General features: G+C 38.8%; 1 protein-coding gene across 1 annotated transcript in view; it reads right to left on the reverse strand.

Annotated features, from left to right (window-relative positions):
- atrnl1b (attractin like 1b) overlaps positions 1 to 27,432 on the reverse strand; it is a 947,890-nt gene that overhangs the window by 481,554 nt on the left and 438,904 nt on the right. The window contains exon 24 of the mRNA XM_043712811.2: positions 16,935 to 17,092. Within this exon, the coding sequence (XP_043568746.1) occupies positions 16,935 to 17,092 (158 nt within the window). The remainder of the gene's footprint in view (positions 1 to 16,934; positions 17,093 to 27,432) is intronic.

Here is a 27,432-nt window from a genome sequence, read left to right on the forward strand (position 1 = left end):
TATATGTGATGTCTGGGGTGACTGGTTTGGCTAACTTGAGGCACTGTAGGTAGGCTCAGTGGCTAAGTGCAGACATTTTGTGTTGTCTATTTTATGGCCATGTCATGGGAAGGCTGGGACCTGTATTTTCTCCCACACTAACTATGCTAGAGACTCTACTCACTGTTTTTCTTGGTTGTAATTAGATAGCTTAAAGGAGAAAGTGAGGTCTGCAGATGCTGGAGATCAAAGTTGAAACTTTATTGCTGGAACAGCACAGCAGGTCAGGCAGCATCCAGGGAACAGGAGATTCGACGTTTCGGGCACAGGCCCTTCTTCAAGGGCCTGTGCCCGAAACGTCGAATCTCCTGTTTCCTGGATGCTGCCTGACCTGCTGTGCTGTTCCAGCAATAAAGTTTCAAATTAGATAGCTTAAAGCAAATGAACAATTTGAAGCATAACTGTTTACAACTTTGTCAGTAACTTCCTGGGACTTGAGACTACCAATCACTCTATGTGCAAATGCTGATACAATTGTCTCCAAGTGTGAACACACCTTATATCTTCTTTCCAGCAGAACAACTGGGCTTCTTTAAACCTTTCAATCCTGTCTCCTAAGGCTGTTGAGGCAAAACTTCAGAACAAGTTGTTTGAATTCCTTTATAAGATTTTTTTTTTAAAAACTGCCTCGACATGCATGTTCTGATTTCCTGAGTGGACTGTGAAAAATTTAATCTTTAAGACAAGCTATAAATTTGTATGTTGTGGCAAGAAACATTACATATTGGATTAAATATATTTAAGCTTGCTTCCAATTAGCAGTTAATAGTATTCCAATTGAAATGTAGAATATGGGATATTACAAGTCAATCTTCCAGATATATTCAAATAATTTTCTTTCAGATGTGCGCACCTTGAACTTGTATTTCAAAATAACATCCTTAAATGTATAAATATTCCACAAATCTCCTAAGTTATTTGCTTCTGAGGAAGGTAATTGGTCCACATTAATTAGACATTTGCTTCAAGTAATTGTAAACATCATTATGCATGCTTTTACTGGCAATCTTTATGTCAACACTCAAGAGTAAATAACATTAACAGTTTAATATGAGTATGAATTAAATGTGTGAATTTAAATAACGATCACCTTTGCTGTGAAATTTGCTTGCATTTAACTGTATCCAACTGTCCTCTTGGAACAGCCTTAAGATTGTTATACAAAAGTCATGATTTGGAGATGCCAGTGTTGGACTGGGGTGTACAAAGTTAAAAATCACGACACCAGGTTATAGTCCAACAGGTTTAATTGGAAGCACTAGTTTTTGGATCGCTGCTCCTTCATCAGGTGGTTGTCTGATGAAGGAGCAGCACTCCGAAAGCTAGTGCTTCCATTTAAACCTGTTGAACTATAACCTGGTGTTGTGTGATTTTTAATGTTATACAACAGGGTTTTGCAACCTATACCAGCACAACATTAAAGATTAGTGTTAAAAAATAGAATGCCACACTGAAATGCACATAGGCCATCCTGTAAATAAGTCAAAACATTACTGTTAAAAAAAAAGTCGCCATAGTCTTACCATCAAACTACTCTCCGTATTAGAAGAGACTGCTAGCAAGCATCTAAACTGTGGGTCATCACACGTCAGGCAAGGAAAAAGGTCAAAAAGGAGACTCCTCCATGGCAACCTCAGCTGGTATAGGAATTGAACCCACATTATTAGTGGCTGTATTGTAAGCCAGCCATACAGCCAAAGGAGTCAAACCAAAATATTGACAAGTTACTTTTATAAAATGTACAGAGGGCGAGGTGTTTTCTTTGTAGTTTCTGTACATACAGGAATCATGTCGAGATATGCCACTAGAGGGCCTTCTACTGAAGTAATTAAAAATAACAATGACTGTCAGACTTACTGGCCCCATGAAAATGAAATTACAAATTTCTGTTTTTGTCTCTGAAATAACTACACAGAGGCCATTATCCTGTCACCATTTATTTACATGTGATTTGGAGATGTCAATGTTGGACTGGGGTGGACAAAGTTAAAAACCACACAACACCAGGTTATAGTCCAACAGGTTTATTTGGAAGCACTAGCTTTCAGAGTGTTACTCCTTCATCAAGTGATTGTGCAATCGCGAACGTTTAGTGGTATGTAACTGAAATGATATATTGAAAAAAACCGAGATTGTTTGTTAAGTCTCAAGACTGTTGGACTATAACTTGGTGTTGTGTGATTTTTAGCTATTTACATGTGCGCAGTTCACTGGCTGTGGCCAGCCAGCTCAGAGTGAGTCCCTGAACAGAGGAGATGCTAAATCCTCTGTTTACAATCAGGAAGCCTTGACAAACCAGGTTAATAACCTCAATCAAGGATCTCAGTGAATGAGATCCACCTGATTCCAATCATTGCATCCATTGCCCTACCTCACCCCCACCTCCAAAGTCCAGGGATGCAGGGCTGGTCTTTCTCTTGTAGCTTTTCCTGTGATGTTTTTGCCTCAGGTCCAGTTTCTCTGATTCAGACACTGACACAGACACAGGCAACAATAACCCGTTTCTTGCATCCAGAGCAACTAGAGACTTTCTTCCTCTTCTTCCGACAGTAATGGTATCAAAGTTGCATCCATCTCGTTCGCTGAGATTTCCTTGGCACTTAATGAGGGGAGAACCCACAGTTTCTGACAGGCCTTTGGCTGTTCTGAGGGGCCAGTATGTTTTGCTCCTGCCCCATTTGCGAGGTAGCAGTTTCAGGTGATCCACATGTTTGTTCAGGACTGCCTAAACAACCTGAAGTCAAAGGACCTGACCTCGCATCAACCTCACCTCATACCCATACAAGGCCATTTCAGTGACTCCAGCATCAAACTCTTCCCCTGAAATGAATTCTTGCTCTGATGAAGCACATGACCAAAATGGCATTCCTGCTGCTATTTCATCCTGCAAGAACTCCCCCCACCCTCCAGTTCTAGGAATATCAGGCTTAACCTGGTGCAAAGTCTTTTCCCCATCAGCAACTCTGGAGTTATCTCTGTGGTTGCATGCGAGGTGGTCCTATGATCAAACGGCAACTGGGATAGTTTGGCATCAAGCGACATTGTAGATTGTTCCTTTAAGCCTGCCTTCAGTACTTGGACCGCTCTTTCTACCAGACCATTGAAAAATGGATGGTATGGAGCTGCCCTTATGGTATTCAACTGAAGAAATTACTGAAATTCCTTGCTGGTAAATGACATCTATGAACAATTCTTCCAGGAATCAGTGTTTCCCAAATGATGCTCACTTTTCAATCATCATCCCTGAGTTTGCCGAATGGAATCAGTGCATGTCTAACCACTTTGAACGGGCTTCCACAAGCACGAGGAACACTGAATTCACAAAAGGACCGGCATTGTCACCATGTAACCAAGACCAGGGTTTACCCAGACATTCCCACAAATGTAGAAGTGCCACCTGTGGCAGTCTTGTCCTTGTTGTCACTCCGGACATTGTCTCATTAAACGCAGCTATGTCAGCATCCAACCCTGGCCACCAGACATAACTTCTTGCGAGCATCTTCAACTTGGAAACCTCTGGGTGACCCTGGAGAAGTTCAGCCAGTATCTGGTGGTGACCTTTATTCAGGACAGTCACTCTTGCTCCCATAACAAAATGCCATTCTCTATGGTAATCTAGTCTCATAGTGTCCAGTAAGGTTTCAATCCTCGTTGTGATGACACTTCTGTTTGCCCCAATACTACCAATTTTTTAAAATGTTGCCAAGGCAGAATCTTTGTGTGTCCAGGGTCAGGTATTGTCAGTGGTAATTGGAGGGTGTCCAGAAAGTCCAAAACAAGAACTGACTCTTCCGGGAAGGTACTACCATTGGAGTATCTGCCAATGGGAGGCAGCTCAAGGCATTCGCATTAAGCACTCGACCTCCTGGATTGTGATTCAACTTGTACTTATACGCTATGAGAATAAGGGCTCCTAGCTGAATTTGACCAGAAGCTGTAGGTGACACTGCCCTGTGTTTCTTCTTACAGGGATTTGTGATGTTACTTTCTCACACCAAAGATGACCGTCAAATCTTCCTTCCCTATCTGGGCATATTTGCATTCGACATCAGCAGAAGTCTGGTTAGCATACGCTAATGACCATTCCTCTCGTTTGGACAACCTGTGAGCCAACACTGCCCTGATATTGTGCAGAGAGGCATTGCATGTCAGCATCACCTCTCATTTTCGGATTGTAGTGGGGCAACACTTCAGATGACGATAGTTGCTTCACTTTCCTAAAGACTACTTCTTGGCTATGTGACCATTTCCAAGGCTGACCCTTTTTCAATAGCAGGTGTAAAAGTGCCAAGATGGAGGCCTGGTGGCATATGAATTTTCTGTAATAATTCACTAACCCAAGGAAAGACATATGCTCCAGTACAGACATTGGAGCCAGGGCACCTTTGATCGCCCTCTCGTTATCTTCCAATGGCTGTAATCTGGTTTTGTCGACTCTGTAACCCAGGTCAGTCACTTGGGTGCCTGGAAAACACATTTTCCCTTCTAAGGGGTAGGGAGAAATGTTTAAGCACTACGTCCAAGTTCTCCAAGTGCTCTTTTACTGGTCTTCCCAATTAACATGTCATTTAGATAAATGGCAACCTGGGTCAGCCCTTGTAAAATGGTTTCCATAGTCCGCTGGTGCAGGCTAATGATACCCCAAATGACAGATTCACATATTGGTACAAACCATTACAGGTATTATTTGTGGAGTACTTCTGGGACTCCTCATCTAGTCATAATTACAGAATGAGCTGAAAATGTGTTGCTGGAAAAGCGCAGCAGGTCAGCTTTTCCAGCCACACATTTTCAGCTCTGATCTCCAGCATCTGCAGCCCTCACTTTCTCTCAATAATTACAGAATGGCATGGCTCATGTCCAGCTTCGTGCAGGATGAATCCCAGTGCCAATTTTGCATATAAGTCCTCTCTTCAAGGGATTAAGTATTTTTCCAGCTACAAGAAGTGGTTTACCACTTGCTTAAAATCCCCACAAACATGAGCCTAGTTGTCAGGCTTCACAATTGGCATGACAGGTGCTGCCCATTCTGCAAACTGCATTGTTTTATTGATTCCTTCACTTCAGCCTCCTGATTTTTGCTTCTGCTTTTACCTGCAAGGCAAATGGCACCTGGCAGGTCTGGTAAATTCACAGAATTGCATTCAGGCCCCTTCCATAGTCCACAGCCCTTTCTGAAAAACAGCTGAGTATTTCACTAGGACTTCACTGGGGCGGTCATCTTCTAATTGAAAAAATGTTGAGCCAATCAAGGTGAAACTTCCTCAACCAATTTCACCCAAAAGGTTTGGGCCCAAGCCTCTAACTACCATCACAGGTAACAGCGCCAACTCCTTCTCATATGAGATTGGTATCAAAGTCATACCCTTAGTCTGCAATGGTTCCCCCGTGTATGTTGGCTGAGGTCTTCCCCATACTTAAGGATAGGAGTTCAGAGCGAATCTTATTAAAGACAGGTTCTGTAACCACAGATATAGCTGAGCTGGTATTCACCTCCATGAGAACTGAGTGACTATTTAACCAAACATTAATTTTAATCATTCTGAATAGGATGTTGCTATGCAATGTAATTGTTCCAACCCACATGTAGGGGGACTTTTCAGGGTGTGCTCTCTCCTTAATCAAGTCAGGCCTTGTAGGACTCCTTTGCTGTCAAGTTCACATGCTGGTAGCAACTACAATTGCTTGCCAGACCAGATCCTGAAGAACATTTTAAGCTACTTTGCCGAGGCTATTTTGTTGTGTGGTTGTGCTACGGTCCCTCTGCTCAGGATATGCTGTGTGAGGCTCTGTGATTGCCTAAACTCAAGTGGTGTTCCCCAAGCTGAGTTGGACAGGTGGGGGTCCCCACTTCCATTGGGATGCCCTGTAGCTCCCATGGTCTCACTTGCCACATTTTTTAATGACAAAGCCAGTTGAAGTGCCTGTTTGAAGTCCACTCGGGCTTCAGCTGGTAAGAACTTTTGCCTGGTTATGTCATTAATCCCAAACGGTCTCTCAGCATCTCATTCAGGGTGAACCAAAATCACATGCCTCTACCAGTCAGCTAAACCTCATCAAAAATCCTGATACAGATTACCCCAGCTCTTGAACAGCCAAATAAAACCAATAGCACCTCAGAATTAGACAACGCTTGGGGTCATAATATTCCTTAACCAAATCTATCAACTTTTGGAAGGTTTTAGTGATTGGTGCCTCTGGGAAAGTTAAGCCCCTTACAACCAAAAATGCTATTGGTCTGCAAGCAGTCAGAAGGATTACTCATGGCTTTTCATCTGGCCCAATGTCATTTACCCGGAAAAATTACTACATTCTTTCCGCAAACTGGGCCCATTCTTCAGCAGCAGGATCAAATGAGTCAGGCTTCCCAAATAAAGGCATGATGCTATAAATACTTGCCTCAACTGAAAGATGACTATTGCAAGAAAACGTTCTTCAGGAACGTATTGTTTTCTCCCATCACTACTGAAATAACTGCATCGAAGCCAGAATCCCATCACCAAGTCACCCTTTATTTACATGTGCAAAGTTCTCACTAGCCAGCCAGCCGGCTTGGAGTCAGTCCCTGGATGGAGGGGATTTTGAATTCCCTGTTGATTTTTTTTCTTCTACCCACAAGCTGCTCAAACTCTCTCAGCATGACTTGTCTCTTGTGGTTTATATGTGCAGAGTTCTTGACATTGTCCCAGCTCCCTCAGAGCCAGCTCTCAGAGTGAACAGCTTGTCTGGCCCACCTATTTATTTTTGCTTTTTTATTTATGTGAACTCTGACCAGTCTCCTCAATGCCAGTCCCTAGAATGAGGAGACTATCCCCTGTTGACTTTTTATCCTGTCACCAAGTCACCCTTTATTTGCATGTGGAGAGCCTTTGACACTGATCCAGCTCCCTCAGAGCCAGCTCTCAGATGTCTGACACTCCTTCTTTTTATTTCACACTTCCGCCCAACTGCGGTAGTGCTTATTTTTCCCCAGCACCCATGTTGTGTGTGTGCAGGTGTGACTATCCCCTGTTGATTTTTTTTCTTTTTTTCTCAGTCAGAGTGAATAGATTCTCTGACACTCATGCTTTTTTTGTGTTTTTCCTTTTTAAAATGTTTTTCTTTCACATTTTTCTTAACCCAACACTACTACCTAACTGCGGTAGTGCTTATTTTTCCCCTGCACTCATGTTGTGTGTGTACAGGTGTGACAATTCCCTGTTGATTTTTTTCCTCTCTTTTTTTCTTTGCAGAACGTTTGACACTTTTTTTTTTAACTTGTTTTCCCCACACTACTGCCTAACTGCAGTAGTGCTTATTTATTCCCTCCGCACCCATGTTGTGTGTGTGCAGGTGTGACTATCCCCTGTTGATATTGGTCAGCCAGGGCATCCTGATTAGTCCAGGTTAATGACACCAACCAAGAATCTCAGTCAATGAGACCCACCTGCTTCCAATCACTACAGTGTCAGGTCTTCAGCATCCACAGTTTTGCTTTATTTTAGGCTATTCTGGTCTCTCTCTTCTATTAAGCCAATCCAGTAACTAACAAAACCAAACAGGCATAATATAAACATGATTTGCACATCTTCACAAAAAGTGATTGTACTTTACATTTAAAGTGTAAAATGTAATGTAATGAACATTGTAATTTATAAAATCAGATTGGAAACTGCTGTTTAAATTATGTATGTACTTAGATACCAACTAAGTAGAAATAACTAAGCTCACGGTTTATTTAGCTATTCATGGCATGAAGTCTCAACTTAACTTCATTAAATTGAGACAAAAATATCAGCATTAGATTCATGTACCTTGCTATAGACTAGGTTAAAATATATGGAACGAAGTCAATTGCTCTATAAAATATGTTCAATTTAATTATGTCAATTCTGAGAGTAAATAAGTAACTTGGTGTTCGAAACTCTAATAAAAACTCATTAAGTGCAGTTTGCTGGATTACAAAATACTGTTCAGCTCTTTATAAAAACAATCAGTATAATTTATCCAGGAAGTGAAAATGAATATGTCAGTGATCAACACTGGCACTACAAGACTGAAGACTGAATAGAAGATATACTGTTGTCATGCATGACTAAATGTATAACAGGAAACAAGCGGCCCCAAAATCTACTCCAGCTGATTTATGAGGAGTTGGCTGGCTGGTCTAGGAATATTAGTTTCCCTTAGAGACTTATAATGTCTATGCTGAAGGTCAAATTCAAGTCCCAGATGACATTATTTCTGGTTATTTACAACATTTCCAAATTTTCTGATGATAAAAAAAAGGAATAAGAATTTCAGTTGTGAGGAGAATGCATGGAAACGTCAGAGGAACTTGGGCAGGTTGAGAATGGGCAAGAACATGGGAGATGTAATACAGTATGAATAAGTTTAAAGTTATCTACTTTGAGAGAAAAATAAACAAAGACAGAACATTTCTTAAATGATGAGAGATTGGGAAGTACTGCTATCCAAAAGAACCTGAGTGTTCTTGTTGATGAATCACTAAAAGCTAACATACAAGTGCTGCAAACAATTAGGATAGCAAAAGGTATGACATTTATCGCAAGAAGATTTGAATATAGAAGATGCCTTGCTATGGTATTAAAGCCTAATTATTAAAGCCTAGAGATTGTATCTAGTTATTATGTGCTATTTGGTATCCTTATCTAAGAAAGGACATTGGTCATTGAGGGAGTGCAATGAAGATTCACCAGACAAATTCCTGGGATGAAGGATTGTCTTATGCTGTCTAGAGACTCCAAGAATGAGAGGTTATTGCAGTGAAACTCTGAAAATTCTAACAGTCCATGAGTGGATAGATGCAAATGCTTCCCCTGGCTGGTGAATCTAGAAGCAGGGGCATAAATTCAGTCTTAAATGGCATAACCTTTATTCTGAGAAAAGGAGGAATGTTTTAACTCAGAAGGTGGTGAATCCTAGGAATGTGCAAGATCAATCATTGAGCGTATTCATGACATATTGCTTAATTCAGAATTAACAGACTTCTAGAGACTGTTGACATCAAGGGATATGGAGATAATGTAAGTTAAGATGATAATGAAAATCATCTTGCAGGAGATGATCAATGATGTCGTCATTGAATGGCAGAGCAGGCTCAACAGGTTGAATGAGCTACTCCTATTCCCATGCTTTTCTGCATTCATTTGTCCATTATATCAGCTTTTCATCATTTATGCTGAGGATTAAGTTCCCATATTCGTAAATGGAAACAACTGTGTTAATCTATAAGGCAAACCAATTATCTCAAAATCTTTCTACATTTACCTTCCACTCACATCTACACTGAAGGCATGAGTTAATTAAAAAAAAGCTTTTTATAAAATGACTGATAGGTCTCATGTAGAGTTTTAACAATAAAATCCAGGCACCACACTTAAAAGTGAGATGTAAGGGCATAAAAAGGATAAAGAAGAGATATATAAGGATGTTATCAACGATTAGAGATTGAAAATGTTAGGACTTTTCTCCTTGGGAGACAGATTAAGACACGAAGTTTTCAATATGATGAAAAATATTGATAGGACAAAGAGGAAAAATATCCTGAAAGTAAGTGGAACATTAACAAGAGGTAATGGATTCAAAATCACAGAAGGATCCAAAAGGACAGGTGAGGCAAACTTTTTCTTCACTCAAGAATTGTTGGGATTTGAAATGCTCTACTTCTAAAAGAGACTGATTGCATATTTCATGAATGACTTTAATGGGGAATTGAACAGGTAATTGAGGATGAAGAACACACAGGATCTTGGACCAAAAAGGGGATCTGGGCAAGCAGACTGCTCTTTCACGGAGTTAGTACAGGCATAAGAGCCAAATGGCCTCTTTTTATGGTGTAAGTTTCCATGATTCCCTGAAGATATTCACAATTTTGTTCATACAATCCATAACCAATGATTTCTACAAAGTCAGGTTTTTGGTCAAGCACACCTCTTTGTTCATATTCAAGGAGACGTATACAACAATAACTTGTTTAAAAAGGCAATGTTCCAAATCAAAAGATTTAAAAATATCGCCATGAATTATATGATACTATAAATGTCTGTCTTTCCCAGTAGTTTAAAAATGATTTCAAAAAAATACATTAAGCAATGTCATATAAAACTGTCAATTAGACAATTCAAACCCTGCAGTCCCTGTCCATGCCTTGTCCCATACCAAGCCCCATTATCCATCATATCTATGCCTGTTGATCAACAGTGGCTCCAGATTAAGATACATTGCTATTCTGGTCAATGCTTTCAAATTCCTCCATGGCTTCATTCTTTCTATCTGTACCATCTGCTTTATTACCACAATCCTCCAAAATATTCTCTAAATCTGACCTCACAACCAAAAAAAATTTAAACATTTCACCATTAGCATTTGCCCCCTTCAGCTGCCAAGACCCTAAGCTTTGAAATTCCCTCCTGAAAGCCCTCTGCCATTTTATCTAGCCTTCTCCTTTAAGTTGCTCCTTAAAAGCTACCTGAGTCAGCCATTGGACGTCTGTCCAAATATTACATAATGGAGCTCAGTGTGAAAGTTTACTTTATAACAGCTTGGGATAACTCAAATTATAGGTGTTACTTAAAAATACAAGGTGCTGTTGAAAATACAACTGACCTCAACTATGATTGGTGAATGATTTCAAAGGATACCTCTGATGTTGATAGCTAAGCTAGCAAAATTTCATTACACAGTTTGGTTTCTGGTCCAGCAAGTAGAATCTCATGCAATAAATTGTCTTTATTTTAAAGATGGACTCATTCCAAGATTCTTTACAATTTACTACATGTTTCACATCTGTGTGCTGAGCTACATCATTATTTCTGCACACCTGTTCTCCTGCAAGTTATTTCCAGCAAAGAAAATTGAACATTACATTTGACTAAATTGAGACAATTTCAAATTAGTTTCTCTTGTAAATACAAACTGATCAGTCACAAAGAATGTCACAAGGAACAAGCTAAAATAGCTATCCTTTTCTATTGAGCTTTTAAAAAATAACAAACATTTGCATTGATCCCCACAGTCCTTTATATTTCAAAACAATGAGTCTATTATTATTCTCCATAATTTACTTGTATTAGAACTTCAAGTTTATAACACAGTTAATACTTCAATTGTTTACAAAACATCTATGCAAACTGAACTACCAATATCTTTAGCCACAGTCATGAGGTCACTGCTATCTGTCCTCAACAATGGGATAAACAGTGCCGTCATTGCACCAGCTCTCTTCTCCATTTTCCTTCCTGCAATACTGCACTTCACGTGCAGTTAATTAGCTGTATGTGTGGAAATATTCTACAGAGAAAGGGAGGGAAACTTCAGCTGAGACTGCCTTCAATGCAAACTCAAAACCAATTCACCCTCAGTCTTAGATTTCAATTTGCAGGTGATATTTGCATGCACACTTAATGAAGAACTAAGTTCTACATAGTTAAAAATCACACAACACTAGGTTATAGTCCAACAGGTTTAATTGGAAGCACACTAGCTTTCGGAGCGACGCTCTTTCATCAGGTGATATCAACTTCGTTTACTGATAAACGAAGATGGACTTCCAAATACTTCAAAACCTCTACACTGTGGAAGCAGGCCTTTTGGTCCATCAAGTTCACTCCAATCCTGTGAACAGCATCCCACCCAGACCTGCCCTTTACAATCATGCATTTCCCATGACTAATCCATCCAGCCTGCACATCTCTAGACACTGGCTGGCTAAATTGCACAATCCACCTAACCAGGATATCTTTGGACTGAGAGAGGAAACTGGTGTACCCGGAGGAATCCACGCAGACACAGGGAGAGTGCAAACTCCACACAGTCACCAGAGAGTGGAATCGAATTCCGGTCTCTGGCACTGTGAGGCAGCAGTGCTAACCCCTGAGCCATTGTGTCACCTGTATAAACACAGACTTGGCAGCCAAAGCATTAAGAATGAACTTCTTTCAGTGTGCCCAAAATGTAAAATAAGTGTAGGTACTTTTATCCATTGCTTCTGGACATGCCACAGGCTCCGTGTTTATTGGAGCACTGTGGCGGGAGAGATAGGGAGGGTGTTGAGGAATAAAGTCAAAGTAGACCCGATATCTCTCCTCTTAGGTCTACCAAATTTACCATCTTTAGACGGGCATGGGAAGAATCTATTTAATATTCTCGCATATTGTGCACGGAAGAATATTCTGATGAATTGGGTGTCTGAGAACCCACCGGGCGTGCTGGGATGGCAGAAATTAATTATGGAGCACATTCCCTTGGACTGTTTTACAAACATAGTGCACCACACAACAGACCATTTTTATAAGACATAGCAGCCCTACTTGAGTTATTTAGATATAGATTTGTCAGTTATCTTAACTAGGGTATTTGTTTAACCAGGATGGTTAGATTTGTCAAGTCCTGGGCCCTGGAGGGGGTCTCCTGAGTTAATACGGGTATATTTACAATGCTCCCGTTCCTTTGTTTGGGAGCTTTTCGCCGAGCATAACTGTTCTGCATTTTGTGGTTGCTTTTTGCCTTTCTTTCTTTTTTTTTGGTCTACTTTCCACAGTTTGTTTTGCATTATACACTAGGTTAGTAGTTAGTAGACAGTAGTTGTATTGTAATTTGTGTTTTTTATTTATTATACTGATATTTGTTATTGATTGTATTTTTCAATAATTTTATATGTTTGTAAAGTTAAAAAAAATTGCTAATAAATATATTTGCAAAAAAGAAAGGATGAACTTCTTTGAGAAAATTTTGAGAGGAAAGATGCTATTCCTGTTTTCAGTTCTTGCTGAATGGTGCAGATTCTCAGTGGGGATCTTATCTCTTTACAGGTTTCACCCCAACTGACCTGCGAATCAATATCAAATCACTACAACTCTGAATCACCACAAACTCGTGTCTTTTTAAGCCCACTTAGTTAGCTTATGTCATGAAATTCCATTTTTTAAATAAATGCATGAAAAAAAAGCTCATGTTTCTTCTTAGTTCGTCAAATAAACCAATTTTCGCAATCCTATATGCTCAAGTCATCAAAAATATTAATAAAGGATATGCATTGATAACAACTTAATAGTTTAACACATATTATTTGAAGTTGATACAATACACCTCAGTCTCACCACTATATACAACCCTAATAAAATAATTCAGCAAAAAGTTAAAGCTTCTCTGTAGACTAAATCAGGGTGCTTAAAATCCAGATCATTCATGACAAGATGTTTATAGCATCTTGGAGAGAGAAAGATGGAAAGCTTCTGCATTTTGTTAGAAATTTGGTCAACTTAAATTACAAAAAGAAAGTGAGGACTGCAGATGATGGAGATCAGAGCTGAAAATGTGTTGCTGGAAAAGCGCAGCAGGTCAGGCATTCCTTGGATGCTGCCTGACCTGCTGCGCTTTTCCAGCAACACATTTTCAGCAACTTAAATTACAACTCAGTTTCATGTCATATAAAAACGAGTGTAACTAAGGTTCATTGGAAGGAGCTCCAATTAAAAATATGGCAGGTCAGAATGATACACAGTCCACAACATTATGTCTAACACATGCTCCTATAAAACGCAACTGCTCTGCTGATTGTGTAAACAAGCCTAAGAAATTTAGATGCAGAATTAGGCCGTTTAGACCACCAAGTCTGCTCATCATTCAATGAGATCTTGGCTGATCTGGTAATTCTCTATTACACTTTTCAGTCTTTTCCCCGTAAAATACGATCCCCTTATGTCTAAAAGTCCATCGATCTCAGACTTGAAGATACTTAACACAAGCCTCTATAGTGCTCTGTAGTAAACAAATCCACAGGTTTACTCTGCACTCTGAGGGAAGAAAATCTGCATTTCTATCTTCAAGGGGTGACCATTCTGAAATATGTCCCCTGGTCCCACAAACGCAAAAAAACCTCTCAGCATCTACCAAGTCAAGTCCCCTAAGAATCTTATTCATTTCAATAAGGTCACCTCTCATTTTTCTAAACTTCAATGAATTCAGGCCCAAGCCACTCAACCTCTCCTCGTGCACTGACTTTTTCTCATACTATACTCATTGACAGTATTGTGTCCGTTGCTCATTCCGATAAGCAAATAAAGAACAGGCACTTTGTGAAGTGTTCAAGTTCGTGATTCCACAAGGAGTAAACACTAAAGTACGTTAAACAAAAATGAATATTTTAGAATTGAAATCTGCCCAGGCAGAGTCAGAAGAGTATCGATTAATATATTATCCTAACCCAAATTATTTTTATTTCTGCATATACAAAATAGCCAATATATTTTCAAGCTAATTTGCATTAAAGTATGAAAAATTGGTGATATCATCCAATAGTTTATTTCATTGATAATAACCCTATCCCCTTTACATTGCATCAGAGATACCATCTGGCATCTTTCTAAGACTAAAAACACTGATAGTAATCACAGCAAATGGCATTTTGGGAAATAAACTACTTGATGGTACTAATGATACCATGATGACAATATTAAGTTATTGTGGAAAGGTAGCTAAATCACTGCAATGGATGAAGTTTAGAAATGCATATTTATTGTCTTTGCCAATAATGGTAGAACTGCCAATGCATCGTCTCAGAATTATGCAAATTCATTCACATCGGACTACTGCAGCAGTCCCAGTCTCTTCATTACCCTCTTTTTGTTTCTGTAGTCTTCCCAATCTTCTGATGTCTCAGTGCTCTTGACCACTTTATAGGGTCTCTCTTTTACTATAATACATTTCCTGACCGCCCCCCTCCCCGGTAATCTTTCTTTTTTGGGGGGATAAACCTCCGTACTGTGACCTCAATTACACCCAGAAACTCCTGCCATTGTTGCTCTACTGTCTTCCTCATTAGGCTCTGCTTCCAGTCGATTTTCATCAGTTCCTCTCTCATGCCCTTGTAATTACCTATATTTAGCTGTAACACCATTACATCTGATTTTGCCTTCTCTCTTTCAAACTGCAAACTGAACTCTACCATATTATGATCGCTGACTCCTAAGTGTACCCTTACTTTAAGATCTTTTATAAAGTCTGGATCATTTCATAGCACTAAGTCCAGGATAGCCTGCTCCCTTGTGGGCTCCATCACAAGCTGTTCCAAAAAGCCATCCAGTAAACATTCCATGAATTCCCTCTCTTTGGATCCATTGGCAACATTATTCACCCAGTCCATTTGCGTATTGAAGTCCCCCATGATCACCGTGACCTTGCCTTTCTAACATGCCCTATTTATTTCCTGGTACATCTTGCGCCCCTGGTCCTAACCACTGCTGGGATGTCTGTACATATTTTCCATGTGTAAGTTTGAGATTTTAATTGGCCACTAGATTTAATTAAGACATTCTTGAAATTTTTTTAAAGTGTAGTGGAAGTCCAATTTAACATGGTTCAACATACTGTAATTTTTTTAATGTCTCTCAAAGCATGTAAATTGTTATGTAATTTACAATTTGCAAGTTGAAAATAATAGTTCTATCATGAAGGGGGTTTAGGGTTAACAGTCCAGTCGTCTGGCCTAATATGGTCCCACTTTTTTGATAATGTTATAGATTATCAGTAGTTCTATTTACCTGCAGAATAAAACTTCAGGAGTTATCCTGCACTAGATGTGTACCATTTTATACATTTTAACACATTATTCTCAGGCTGTGAATGGTAATTTACTGCTCAAGCTCAAGTTCTCTGCCAAAGGTAATGATGATGAGCACTCATCCTGACTTACTTCCTTGTTATTGCTAGTCAGTGAATGGATGGCTCGAGCACTTCAGCAAGCTGTTAAGAGTCGACCACATTGTAGCACATAAACCAGACTAACTGAGCATAGGCAATTTCATTCCTTAAAGAGATCAGTGAACCAATCGGATTTTTAAAATGTGTTCTGAAAGCTTCAGTCAGGCTTATTTATAACAGTTTTTATGTCTAAACATTTAGAAAACTGAGTTCAAATTCTCAAACAGATGCGGCAGGATTGAAACTCATTCTCTGTCGAAACTTCTAGATTATTAATCCAGGAGCAAAATCACCTCACCATCATGCCTCTGACGTTTATTTATTGTTTTAGCAACACAATGTCCTTTGCCTAGTGTTTTCCACACAACAAAAGACACAAGCCTTTGCTGTGATAAATTTATAAATAAATGATTCCAGATATGGCTTCATATGCATCAGCAAAAATGTCATCTGAAACATTACAGAACCTCCACACTATATTAAACTATATAATTGTTTTCAAGCATTGCTTTATGATTTGTTCAAGTCAAAGTAACCAAACTTGTGTTACCTCATTAATAAATTATGGCAATTCTTCAGTTTATTCAATTCCACCAGGCATTTAAACAGCTTACTTCAAGTCATAATTTGGTATTACAGAGCAACAAACCAATAATTAAGCTACATTGTACAAATGTGGACATAGGAGTCCATATGCCCATTTAGCAACTTAATGCTTTAAATTATAAAGCCATATTCTGCAAATATTATTGCAATTATCAATATCATCAAATAGAAGTTCCCTTGCCACTCATCCTAACAAAACAGTGGATTTGCATTCACAACTCAGCTGAACACAAGTAATACTCACAGGGAACACAATAAGACAAGTCAATGCAGTGAATAACTAGATATGGCACTAATTTCTAAGTAAAAGATAACTGAAGGAATAAAACTGTTGTTTAATAATTCCTTAATTCTTTTATTGCAACTTTGCACTTCATTAATTTCATGACATGTATAATGAATATTCACAGGTTTGCAACATATGATGAAAATCCCATTTTTATAATAACTAAGTTAAAGCATAACTTACAGTATTTAGAATGCTTTATTTGATAAGGTAACTCAATTTATGGGTGAATCGATTAATTCACATCTAGTTTAAGTAGACATTGAAGATTTATAACTCTACCTTTTCAAAGTTCACTCACCTGTATTTTGATAGGCCAACTAAAGTTGCTAACATATACGTAAAATGTGATATTTGGATTGTTGCGAAAATTGAACTTCTCATAAGAAAAGCCATCTCTGTACTCTTTAATGTTTGCTTTTGCGATTATAGGTACTTCCTCTCCAGATATTGTTCCAGCTGCAAAGCAAACGTTTGAGTTTCAGGTAAGTGCAATTAAATGAAGCATACACAGCAATGTTAAACAGAAGTTTAAATTAAATTAAGGTATTAATTTTAGTTGAGATCATGAATCAAATGGTAAAAATTCACTAGAAGTATCTTTTTAGTATTTTTCTTCTCTGAAGTCACATTATTCATGAGATGCTCCTTCAAATCTTTACAGAGTTGTTGATATATTAGGTAAGTGGGCAAAAAGTTGGCAAATGGAGTATCGTGGTAAAATGTGAAGTTGTTCATTTTGGAAGGGAGACTAAAGAATAGAATATTGTTTAAATTGAAAAAATAAACTGTAGAAAGCTACAAAACAAAGGAATATACATGAAACACAGAAAACCAGAACGTAGCAGCAGATATTCAGGAAGGCTCTTAATAGGGAAAGGTTGGGACCTTTTGAAATTTAGAAGAATGAAAGGTGATCTCATTGAAACATATAAGATGAGAAACAAAAGAGCTCTCTGGAGAAACTTAGCAGGTCTGTGGAGACAAATAGATAATATTCTATGTCTAGTCTGACTTTTTTTCAGTACTTATCACCTGCCTCCAGTGAGCACAAAGCCAAAAGTGTACAGCTTACAACTGTCAGAACAGGTCTGAATCTCATGTATTCCAGCACTGAAAACAGATATGGCAGTAAGCAGATCAATGTCCCCAAAATTATCTGAAAATTCAGTCTTAAAGCAAATGGAAGAAAATGGTGAGCAGCTGCTCATCCAATTACTGGCTGTTTCTCTTCCATGCTTGCTACTCAAAGGGTCACAGGCAAAAAAAAAGGTAACTATAGGCCAGTTAGCTTAACATCTATTATTGGGAAAATGTTAATTTTAGAGTCTATTATAAAGGATGTAATAGCAGAGCATTTAGAAACACATAATATCATCAAGCAGAGACAGCATGGCCTCACTAAGGGGAACCCATGCCTGATAAATTTACTAGGAATCTTTGAGAAAGGAACAAATGGGATAGATAAAGGGGAGCCAGTGAATACGATATGTTCGGGTTTTCAGAAGAAATTTAATAAGGTACCATATGTTAGGCCACTTAAGATAAGACCCCATGGTGTTGGAGATAATACATTAGCATGGCTAATTAGAGGATTAGGTAACTAATAGATAACAGAATTTTTTTTATGACAACCTATAAACTGGTGGTGATCAGTGAAGGAGTCACTATTATTTACAATATATATTCATTATAAATATTAATTGGATAAAGAAAATGCACATACTATAGTCAAGCTTTCAGATGACAATAATAGAGTAGAAAGCAAATACTGAGGATGACTCAAATAGTCTAGAGGGATATAAACAAGTAAGTGGCAAAACTTGGCAGATGGAATATAATGGGGGAAATGTGAAATTATGTACTTTTTCAGGAAAAATAGAGGAGCAGAATATTATTTAAAGAGAGAAAGACTGCAGAAAGTCACAGTATAGAGGTGTCATTGTGCACAAATCACAAACATCTAGCATACAAGTTCAGCAAGTAATAGGGATGGCAAATGCAATACTGGCCTTTATTTCAAAGGGAACGGGACATAAATATCAGGCAGGCTTCCTAAAATTATACAAGATACCAGCTGGAATATGGTGAACAATTTTGGTCCCCTTATCCCCTTATCCAAGGAAAGATGTACTGGCATTGGAAGTAGTCCACAGAAAGTTCACTTGCCCAATCCCAGGTATTGTTGGATCATCTTAAGAGGACAGGTTGAATAGGTTGAGCCTGTAGTCATTGAAATTTACAAGAAAGGTGACCTTATTAAAATATACAAGATTCTTAGGCTTCTTGACATGTTAGATCTGAAAAGGTTGTTTCCCCTTGTAGGAATGTCTGGGATGAGAGGGCATACTCTCAGCTCTGTAGCTGTAACACTATGTTCTGCATTCTGTTCTCTTACATTGATGTACCAATATAAGGTAAGATTTATCTTGTTAGCGTGCAAAACAGTACTTTTCAGTATCTCAGTGCATGTGACAATAAATCAAATCAAATTTTTGATCAGTGAGAGAATCATTAGTTATGGGGAAAGGGCAAGAAAGTGGAGTTGAAGATCATTAAATCAACCATTGAATAGCACAGCAAACTCAACGGATGGAATCAGAAGGTTTTAACAGATATGGGATGGACTGACATAGGATGAAGCTACAAGGAGTGATAGATGGGTGAAAATAGGAGGAGGTTTCAAGAGGTGTGGGCTTGGGGATAACAAGGAAACTGCAAGAGATAAGGGCTGGAGGGTCTCTGGGAGACCACAAAGTGGATGTGCGGATTCAGAGAGTTGAAAAAGGGGCAGGAGAAAGAATGAGGCATGTTGAATAGCACAGCAGGCTTGAAGGTAGAATGATCTACTCCTGCTCCTATTTTCTATGTTTCTGTAAAAGGACGGATGGGAGAGTAGCTATAAGTTTATGGAAAAGATGGGGAGTCTGCAAAGATATTCAGAGAAGGGAATACTGCAAGTGTGTTGGAGAGAGAGGGAGGTTTCAAGTCAGAAACAAAGAAGAAGGTCACAAGGGAAGAGAGGGAAAGAGGAGGTTGCATAGTGGAGAAGCAAGGGAGACTACAAAGAAAAGCGAACAGTCCCAACGTATCAACAAAATGACACTCAGCTCGAAGTTTTAAATGAGGTGATGAATTACATGCAAATAAATACAGAATTTCTAATTTAAGACTGCGCATGTTCAGGATTTATATGATGAAAATTTAGTGGATGCTGTTTTAATGCACACTGTCAATTTAAATTGGAGATTGAGATCTAAGATACAGTAAGATGGGTAGTAATTACCTGGTTGAAATATTCCAGTTTTGTGAACATGCAAAAGAAAGGTATTTTTTGTGACCACACCAATCTGGAAGGTGTGTTTAGTGAGATGGTATTTTATGCGCAGAAGGCAGACTCCCCCAGGTTGGACTTGCAGGCTTGGCTGAGGCTCCAGGTCCGTAGTTAGGCCCGGGTGCCTGAAGGAAGAGAAAAGCAGTCTCAGCCTAGCATGGCCGTCTCCCTATATGGCAGTCTTCTCCCTTCATGGCAGTCTTGTACTCAAATGGACGTCTTCTTTGTCTTCAGCATTCAGGTATTCCAGCAGTGCAGCAGGTAATCTCAGTTTGGAATGGCGGTCTTCCTTGGCAAAGGTTCCAGATTATTATCCAGTGACCCACATGGCAGTCTCATCTCGGCTGCAATTTCAGGGTATTTCGTCATTCCTAAATCAACTTCCCTCGAGCCCATTAACTGAACTGTGGTGAACTTTGGCTGAATTTTACTTTTTTTTATTATGAATTACTCTTGTCATTGATGTAGGCACTGTGGTGGGTGACTTTTAAAGCTTTTCACAGTATTTTTCATGCAAAAGTACATGTGACAATGAATTTCCATTCTATTCTGGAAAATATTTTGCTAAAATATGCCTGTTGGCTTGTGCCAATTTAAATGTGGTGCTCTCTCAGAAATTAATGCTTTCCTCGTGTGCTATGGTTTCAATTTTAATACAGGGTCGATAATTGAAAATATTAATGAATTCCTCTCATTCTGATGTGTGAAAGTTCAATTAATTCATACTTCAACACAAAGATAGATGGCAATGTAACTGCATCATCTAATAAAAGAATCTGAGAGAATGAAAAAGGATCCCCTGCAAATCAGACAGTCATCCCTTAAAATCAAAACTGACCCTCAAGAACCGTTGAAAAAATATTATTTTCCCCCTGATGTGTTCATTCAGATAGACCTTTGCAAAGATATGGCACCTCTAAATCTTGGCATGGGACAACTTTGGAAGAGGCAAAACTGCCCTTTGCAAAGATAAGGTGCCCTTTTGAACTGTTAAAAGAAAGAATAAGTTTGTGTAAAACTGTATGAACTTAAAAACTCTCAAGTTAATTCCAACAATCAATTGACGTGTTAAACTATTAAAAAGCACCTGTCAAAGCAATGAAAGATCCAACCATTTAAATCATTGAAAGAAAGTCTGGAGTTCAAAAAAAAATTGCTTGTCACTTCACTTTACACGTTGACATAAGCCTAAGGAGTCCCAGTAGTGGACAGCTCCTTTGAATTCATAAGCATCCATTTTCTCAGTGAGGTGCCTTCTACTTTACACTTTGATGAATAGCTACGAGTAGTTTTATGTGCAGCGATGAATTCTAATGCTTGCAGCACTTGAATGAAATGTTTGTTTTATAAGCCTTTCGCTTATAAATGTTATATACACTTGAATCATTTTTTAAAGCAGAAATGTTTTTCAATATAGTGAAGTCTGCAATGCACACTTGGAACTTTCTTCAATGGACCAATATTTTATTTGATCTCTGCACAGGTTCTAAAGTCTGTGAATGGAGTATACTAGTTTGTAAAACTAAGGATGGTAGGTGAGGTCATGGGTTGGGATGAGTTGACATTAAATTGGCAAAGAGACTGTGAGACTGTAACAGGGCCATTGGAACTTGGTAGTGGGGCAAAACTGGACATGAAGGTAGAAAGGGAAGGATGGCATGTAGTGAGCAAGAGGTCAAATGGATGGTACATGGGAATTGTGTGGGAGAAGGGGAATGAGAGGGCATGAGGGTCAAGCGATAGTTTCTGCTTTATTCTTTTTAATTAAACTTCAACAGAATGCTAGTGCACTTATTAGACCATCCTTCATTCTCATGCCAATTCTTCCAATTTGATTCCCACAGAACCCAGCCACCCTGGAAGGAAAGATCCAATGCTCCAGCTCAGTTTTTTTCTAGTTTGGATTTGCAGGGCAAAGAAATGTCCCATCTCAATACTCCCTACCCAGAAGTCAAAGCCTCTAAGAAATTTAATTATGACAGTATGTAAAGACACCGCAGTGCTTTAGATTTGTCCGTTTTTCTTTAATTCAATTTCAGGTGCCACATAAGTTTCACAAGTTAGTATCAGCCAATTATGAAACAGGGAAAATTTGAAGTTTCTATACACCATTTACAACAAAAATAACCGGTCACAAAGAAAAATATCCTCAAACTAAAAATTGGAAATTTAGGGCTCCTAAATGAAGAACCTCTAAGAGGCACTGTGTCCAAGTGATCTGTCAAAATTCTATTTAAAAAAACTTAAGTCCTAAGATATTAAACAAACTTGACACAACAGCACTCAATATCAGAGCTGTCGAGGATGGAAATTACAAAGAGGCACAGATATATCTGTTTCAACATATGGACAGCTTGAGAGGTAAAAACAACTCATTTTTCTTTTCCTTTTGTTCATAGATATCAATAATAGGTAAGCAATACCTCGAGTACAATAAAATCAGAGTATTATGTACTGGTTCAGCAACTTAACATTCTGCATCAAATCTATTTCTGAACCCCCTTGAAGTTTGATCCAATAAAAATGGATCACATACCCAAAACGTGCTATCAGAAGGAGCAGAATGTACTACTTCCATTGGTTAGACAGAGAAGAAAGCTAGGCAGTGAAGTGATACTAACTGAAAGGAATGGAATTTTTATACAGAATGATACTGTATGAATTTTGCTATCTTATATGTGCAGACTGGATCTACAACTTTTGTCTGTGCTGTTACTGATAGTTAAATTTGGGTTCCAGTTTTTTGCTGATTTCTAAATCATTGCAATAAATAAATTAATTCAATTATTTCTATTAATCTCAAAAATATGTTTCACTGGTGTTTCTTTTGATTCTTCACAGAAGGATTTCAGTAACACAAAACTCTAGGTTTGCTTTAAAAAATGCTTGGGAGGAAACAAGACAGGGGCAACTACATCTGTCAAGTTTTCGAGCACTGGGTTCAAGGATTTAATTGCCTTACACCTTGGAAGAAGTTCCATGACATGCATGCTATCCATATAAACAAGTGTGGCGGGGGGTGGAAACCAGAGCAGCAGGTCAGTTAAGTATAGAAACTGGGTAAGAGCTTAAGGCTACGGCAAACCTAACTAAGAGGAAAACCAGTCTGGGAGAGGTTGCTGAGCTCAGTCAAACCGGAGGCTTGGACTGTATTTGCTTCAATGCAAGAGTATAACAGGTAAGATTAATGAATGTAGACCCTGGATTAATGTTTAATTGTAATGTTGTGATCACAGAGATATGGTTGAAAGAGAGACAGGATTAGCAGCTTAATGTTCTGGGATATCAATGTTTTAGACGAGACAGAGGAGGAAGCAAAAGAGGTGGAAGAAATGCTACACCAGTTAGAGAGATAATCTCAACTGTATTGAGGGAGGACAACCTGGAGAGATCCTGCAGCAAGGCATTACAGGTAGAGCTCAGATTAGGAAGGTTGCAATAACAATGCTGGGATTGTACTACAGATCTCCCAGCTGCAAGTAGAAGATAGAGGAAGATATATGCAGTCAGATTCTGGAAAGATATGTAAACAAGAAGGCTGTTATGATGGGTGACTTTAACTTCCTTCATATTGACTGGGACTTCCTTAGTACTGGGGCTTAGGATGGGAAGTCATTGTGTCCAGGACAATTTTTTGAAAACGCACATGGATAACCCAACCAGAGAGGGGGCCATACTGTATCTGGTATTGGGCAATGAGCCAGGTGATCAAAATTTTATAGGAGGTGCATTTTGGGAAGTGATCATAATTCTGTAAGCTTCCAGATGTTTATGAATAAAGACATGAGTGGTGAAGATGAAGATGTAAAACTGAAGGAAGGCTAACAATAACTGAATTTAGCAAGAATTGGACAATGTAGATTGGGAGTGGCTATCTGAGGGTCTTTTAAGAACCCAAGTTGATTCTAGAGCAGGACAGGCATGTTTGTGAAAATGAAGGATAGGAATGGCATGATTCAGGAATGTTAGATGAAAGGGGAAATCATTAGCTTAGTCAAAAAAGGAAGCATACCTAAGATCTAGACAACTAAAAACAGATGAAGTGCATGAAGAATATAGAGAAAGTAGGAAGGAGCTCAAATGGGGAGTCAGGAGGCTAAAAGGGGGTATGAAACGCCCTGACCATCAGAGTTAAGAAGAATCCCAAGGCATTTATGCATATATTAGAAGCAAGAGGGTCACTAGGGAAAGAGTAGGCCCACTCAAGCATAAAGGAGAGAGATTATAAGTGTAGCCAGAGGAAATAAGTGAGATCCTTAATGAGTACTTTACTTCAGTATTCAACAAAGAGGGATGTTGAGGATAGAAAGAGGAGTGTGAATACTCTCAGGCAGGTGTTTTTTGAAATACATTATGGTAGATAATTCCCTAGGGAGGGGATGAGATTGTGATGATGCTGTTCCTTTATCAAGGTTATGTTGTCCTTGTTTATTTTTCATTGAGGTCATAAAGGCAGAGGTTCTGATATATCTGGAAATATCTACTTGAAAAAGCTTTTAAATATTTTTTTTTAAAAAGCATTTGTACAATGAAAGACATGAGTGACCTCTCATGTCTTTATCCATAAACATCAGGGTTTGGTTTGATTTGGTTTAAGTAAGCTGGTCTAGAATTAGCTGAGAACCCAGCGACACTGCTGGGGACCCAAAGAAGCAGGTCCATGCTGATCCTCTCCCTCTCTCTCTCTGACATCTCTCCTGTGTTTCATTTTAACTTTTTTTTTAACCAAGGGAGTGTTTATGGGGATTTTGCAAGTATTTGGAACAGCATCATTAAGTTGCAATAGAGTGGATTGGGTTTTTAGATAGGTTAAGTTATTCTTAACTCAATTCTCTTTTATTCATGTTTCATTCAGTAGTCTGTAAATAAATTCAGTTTTGTTTAAAACAGAGTGGTCGGGCCAGCTGCATCTCTCCTGGAATATCCACTCTACACCTGTTTAAAATAACTAGAAAAGTTAGGTCTGAACTACCTTCTTGAAATGTTTTGAAGGGGTCTGGCCTGGGCCATAACAAGATATTATGGGAGGCAAGGGAGGAAATAGCTGGGTTGAGAGTATGGTGCTGGAAAAGCCCAGCCAATCAGACGGCATCCAAGGAGCAGGAGAATCGACGTCTTGGCAATAAGCCCTTCATCAGGAATGCAGCAGCCTCTTTGAGCAGCACTTTGTCGAAGGCCTTTTGGAAATCTAGGTACTCCACATCTACAGAGTCCCTGTTGTCCACTTTTCTTGTAATGTCTTCACAGAATTCCATAAGATTAGATAAGCATGACCTGCCCTTCATGAACCCATACTGAGTCTGTCCAACGGGATAATTTCTATTTCTTCCTTGATAATAGTCTCAAGCATCTTCCCCACTACAGAAATTAAGCTAAGCAGTCTATAATTCCCCATCATTTGTCTGTCCCCCTTTTTTAACAGTGTTGTTACATTTGCTGTTTTCCAATCTGCTGGAACTGCTCCAGAGTCCAGCACATTTTGGAAAATTCCCACAAATGCACTTGCTATTCCTCCCGCCATCTCTTTTAGTACCATGGGCATTCCATCAAGGCCAGCCTATCCTTAGCTCCATTAGCTTGCCCAACACTATCTCTTTCGTAATAACTGTTTCCAGGTCCTCACCTACCTTTGACTCTTCGCTAATTACTGGTATGTTATTAGTGTCCTCCAATATGAAGACTGATATAAAATACCTGTTCAATGCCTCGGCCATTTCATCATATCCCTTAACTATCCCTTATCCTCTAAAGGGCCGTTTACTTTAGCCACTGTTTTTTCATTTTATATATTTATAGAAACTTTTGTTATCTGTCTTTATATTCTGTGCTCGTTTTCTCTCATGTTCTATCTTACTTTTCTTTATATCTATTTTTGTGGCTTTCTGTTACCTTTTAAAGTTTTCCCAATCTTCTAGTTTCCTGCTGATCTTGGCCACTTTGTATGTCTTCTCTTTCAATTTGATAGCCTCCCTTATTTCCTTAGACACCCATAGCAAATTACCCCTTTTGTTACAGTCCTTCTTCTTCACTGGAATATACTTTTGCTGAGTACTCAAAATTTGCTTTGGAAGTCCTTTACTGTTTGTTAACTGTCCCATCTTTGTTTCCAGTCGACTTTAGCCAAGCTCACCCTCATCCTATTGCAGTCTCCAAAGTTAAAGCATCTTTAATATTCATATTTATAAATTATTTGGGTGAAAATTAGGTTCACTAATTAGTAAGTTTGCAAATGACACCAAAATTGGTATACTTACAAATAGTGAGGAGGATTTGTCAAAGGATAGAGCAGGATATAAATACTTTGCAGGTTTGGGCAGAAAACTGGCAGATGTAATTTAATTCAGACAAAGGAGAGGTGATGCATTTTGGAATAAATGACAGAATCCTTAGGAGGATTGATATACAGAAGATCTGGGCGTACAGATCCACAGATCCCTGAAAATAGCAACACAGGTAGATAAAGGTGGTCAAGGCAGCATACAGCAAACTTGCCTTCATTGGCTGGGGCACTGAATATAAAAGTTGGTAAGTTATGTTACAGCCGTATAAAACTATATTGAGGCAACATTAGGAATATTGTGTGCAGTTCTGGTCACCACACAACCAGAAGGATGTAGATGCTTTGGAGAGGGTACAGAAAAGGTTTACTTGGATGTTGCCTGGTCTGGAGAGTTTTCATTATGAGGGGGGGTTGAATAAATGTGGATTATTTTCACTGGAGTTACAGAGGCTGAAAGGCAACTTGATAAAGGTCTACAAAATTGTGAGGTAGAGATAGGATGGAGAGTCGAAGGCTTTTTCCCCATGGTGGAAAGGTCAACAAAGAAAAAAGAGCACAGGTTCAAGGTGAGAAATGGAAATGTTAGGGGAGAAGTGCAAGGCAAATCTTTCACACAGAGGGTGGTGGGTTGCTGGAACACACTGCTTTGGAGGTAGTGGAAGCAGGCACACATTTAAGGCATATCTTGAACACATGGACGGCCTGCAAACAGAAGAATGGAAATTGCATATGGGCAATAAGCAATGGGTCTAAGTAAGGGCTGGAATTAAACACAGGCTGGGTGGACTATAGAGCCTGTTCCTGTGCTGTATTAAATTGTACAGTATTGTATATGTCAACACACTAATTCCAAAGACCACAGCTGTGGCTGATAACAGCCTAACCCGTGCTAAATTATAAATCCATATTTAAACTCTATCTACTTTTGCTAGTCCACATGAAGTATGGATTCAATATAAATTATCAGGCAACTTCAGACTTTGAACATTAACTGAAATTATGCATGAACATTAATTAAGGCTGTTGGATGAAAGTTATTTGAACTTGAATTATACCAACTCATTGACGGAGCTTCAGAAATGTTAATGCCAGCTCTTGACAAAAACATTTTGCATTGAAATGAAATGCAAAGCAATACAGTTAATTAAGTTGTGTGTGTAGAATCCATAGTGAATCAATAACTGA

This window comes from Chiloscyllium plagiosum, unplaced genomic scaffold, assembly GCF_037043375.1.
Source record: "Chiloscyllium plagiosum isolate Xiang-an unplaced genomic scaffold, Cpla_swu_hap1 HiC_scaffold_22, whole genome shotgun sequence".
Lineage (NCBI taxonomy): Eukaryota > Metazoa > Chordata > Chondrichthyes > Orectolobiformes > Hemiscylliidae > Chiloscyllium > Chiloscyllium plagiosum.